The sequence below is a fragment of the Mandrillus leucophaeus genome, unplaced genomic scaffold, assembly GCF_000951045.1.
Source record: "Mandrillus leucophaeus isolate KB7577 unplaced genomic scaffold, Mleu.le_1.0 Scaffold9, whole genome shotgun sequence".
Taxonomy (NCBI): domain Eukaryota; kingdom Metazoa; phylum Chordata; class Mammalia; order Primates; family Cercopithecidae; genus Mandrillus; species Mandrillus leucophaeus.
In genome coordinates, this window is record NW_012109807.1 from 616505 (window position 1) to 619156 (window position 2652).

A 2652-nucleotide genomic window follows, 5' to 3' on the forward strand; every position below is an offset into this window, starting at 1 on the left:
AAAAAAAAAAAAAAAAAGAAAGAAAGAAATCCTTCTGGTTGAATAAAAAATGTTGCTCTGGGGCCTGAAACTGATACTTCAGTACCATTTATAAATAGGAAAGGTATACAAAAAGATTGAAATTAAACTAAAGTGCACAAAATGACTAAAAATAATATTAAAATCATATAAGAATGTTATTATCTACACAAAGTTGTTGTTCTACGGTTAAACATAAAACATCATGGGATATTAGATGTTACTTTTTAAAAATAAGGACAAGATTCGAAGTTGTTAAATTCAACTTCCTTTGCTAGCTACTCTAGGATGTCCAGCAAAAATACTATCGACAATTATTGCTTTTATCAGGAATATAATAATTCAAGAGTGAATAGAATTCTGATCCTAATTTTCAAATCACTTAGACTATGCCCCCATTCTGAAAATTCAGATATATATTTAAGTTGACAAAAACACTAGGCCAAGGTTTACTTATAGGACTTGATATAAATTTGACTCTATTTTCATTATCATCTGTTTTATCATTTTGTAAGAAAGCTGAGTCTAAGACTGCACAATAGGTTAAACATTTCCCAATAGTGTATGAGCATTTATAGACTCATTTCTAGGTAATACCTAAAACTCACCATACTATGTAAATCCTGCACATTTGTCTTTTAAACTGTGGCTCCAACTTGCAATGGATAGCAGCATTTTTCTTTATTCTGACAGCTTGATTAAAACACAGAGCTAAGGGGCTCATGAAGAAAAGTGCTTTTAATATCTAAAACTCTACAGCAATTACTTTTCCAACAGAGTAACTGTACTTACATCAATATCTTCTTGAGTGAAAGTCTCTGGATCTTCTCCCATCATGTTGGCTAAATGTCTCTTTCCTATGTTGAACTCTTCAATCTGCTTTTTAATAAAATCCTCTGTGTAAGTTTCACGTTTTGAGGCGGGAACATTTTTCTTTGTTGTTCTAACTGCAGTATGTCTTAGCCTTAATATCTAACAGAAAATACAGACGGAAAGAAAAGAAAATAAATTAGACTGTGATCTTCTAGGCCACTGTCCTTAAATAAAATAATATATGCGAATAATTGTCTTTTTTTATTATGGTAGTCAAGTGACAGGAGTCCAAAAAAAAAGTTTAAAAGGTCTGCTAAAAAAGTTGTTAGACTCTGTCCCCTGCTCAAAAGCTTGCTTACAACGTAGTTTAAGCTACTAGCATTTCAATACATTAAAACCAAAAATACCTGTAAGAGGTATGCTACCTCCTGATCTCTTTTAAACATCCACTTTTGATAATGATTGGTCAATGTCGTTGAGTTTTGATATTTGGCACATGGGATAAAGAGTAAAAGGCCACTCCCTTAAAAAAGCAAATACCGATGCACCAGAAACCAGCAAGCAGAAAACATGAGAGCAAATGGCAGGGCCTGGGGAAGAGCACCTTACACTGTGGGTATTCACCTTACTTGTGGGTAGAAATCCGGCCTATCTTTAACCATCTTTTGGCTTAGCTTAAGACTTTATTCCATGGTCCTTATATTAAAGTGATAAAAAGAAAAAATTGCTTGACTAAACATTGGGAAGATTTATTATTATTAATTTGGTTCAACATGCTAACTGCAGAAATAAGGGCTCGCATATCTTTTAAAGGCATCAGTAATTATATCACATTTGCTGCTGCTGGTCCTTTTATGCTGTGGTACTAGGAATTTCCCTCAAAGGCATTAAGATTTCGCCTTCAATCAAAGATGCTAAAGAACGAGAAAAATGTTTTCAAATGCCATTCAGCTGCATCCGGTAGCTGGAAATAACTAGAACAGATCTTTCTGGTCCTGGCTTTTCTTAAGATCTTAAACCTGTAGTTCTCAACCTTCATCCTGGCCCCAACAATTCTAAATACTCTTAAAGCAATATTCAGGCTTTAAAACCACAATCTTAGCAATCCACTCACTTCCTTTTTCATAAACATAAATCTCACTCAGACAGACATCATTCACCGGCACCATCCCTCCTATCTCCATCCCCTTCCCTTCCAAAAATCCTAAATTCAGATGCCTCTACAGTAATTTGTCACTAAAGTTACACTAGAAAATACAAGAAAAAATACAGGAGAAATGTAACAATACCCAATTAATGAAAAAAATGTATGTTTTTAAACTCTTCCGAATTAAGATAGTAAAAATATAGTTTCTTCTTACTCTTTAACGAGTAAGAAAAGGGCAATTCAAAATTATCTGAAACTTGAGTTTATTTTTACTTAGGAGATCACATCCTTCTAAAACATACTACTAGCCAATCATTATCATTTCTTACAATGCTTTGTGAAGATACAGTGTTGCCGTCAATGAGTAAAAGCATGACCACAACTGGCTAATGTATGGTCCCTTCTTTTACAGGCATAGCCTGTCTGTACACCCCTGCTCCCCTTGCCACAGGCCAGCACCACCAGCACCAACTCCCCACCATAGTGGTTCCCATCTCACGTTTTTACTGTTTTCCAGGGGATTTTAAAATGTGTTCTTTATGAGTCTACGTCTTCTTTAGGCAATGGAGAATGTTGCTTCACATATTCAAAGTGAAGAGAAATTATCTTTCTACCTCAAGAATCATAGCAAAGGTGTGATTAGGGGGCCGAAAAGTAGCAATCACATAGTAGAG

General features: G+C 34.8%; 1 protein-coding gene across 1 annotated transcript in view; it reads right to left on the reverse strand.

Annotated features, from left to right (window-relative positions):
- The window catches only part of MRPS9 (mitochondrial ribosomal protein S9), a 58640-nt gene that overhangs the window by 46137 nt on the left and 9851 nt on the right, over window positions 1-2652 (reverse strand). The window contains exon 2 of the mRNA XM_011969563.1: window positions 811-990. Coding sequence (XP_011824953.1) covers window positions 811-990 — 180 coding nt within the window. The remainder of the gene's footprint in view (window positions 1-810; window positions 991-2652) is intronic.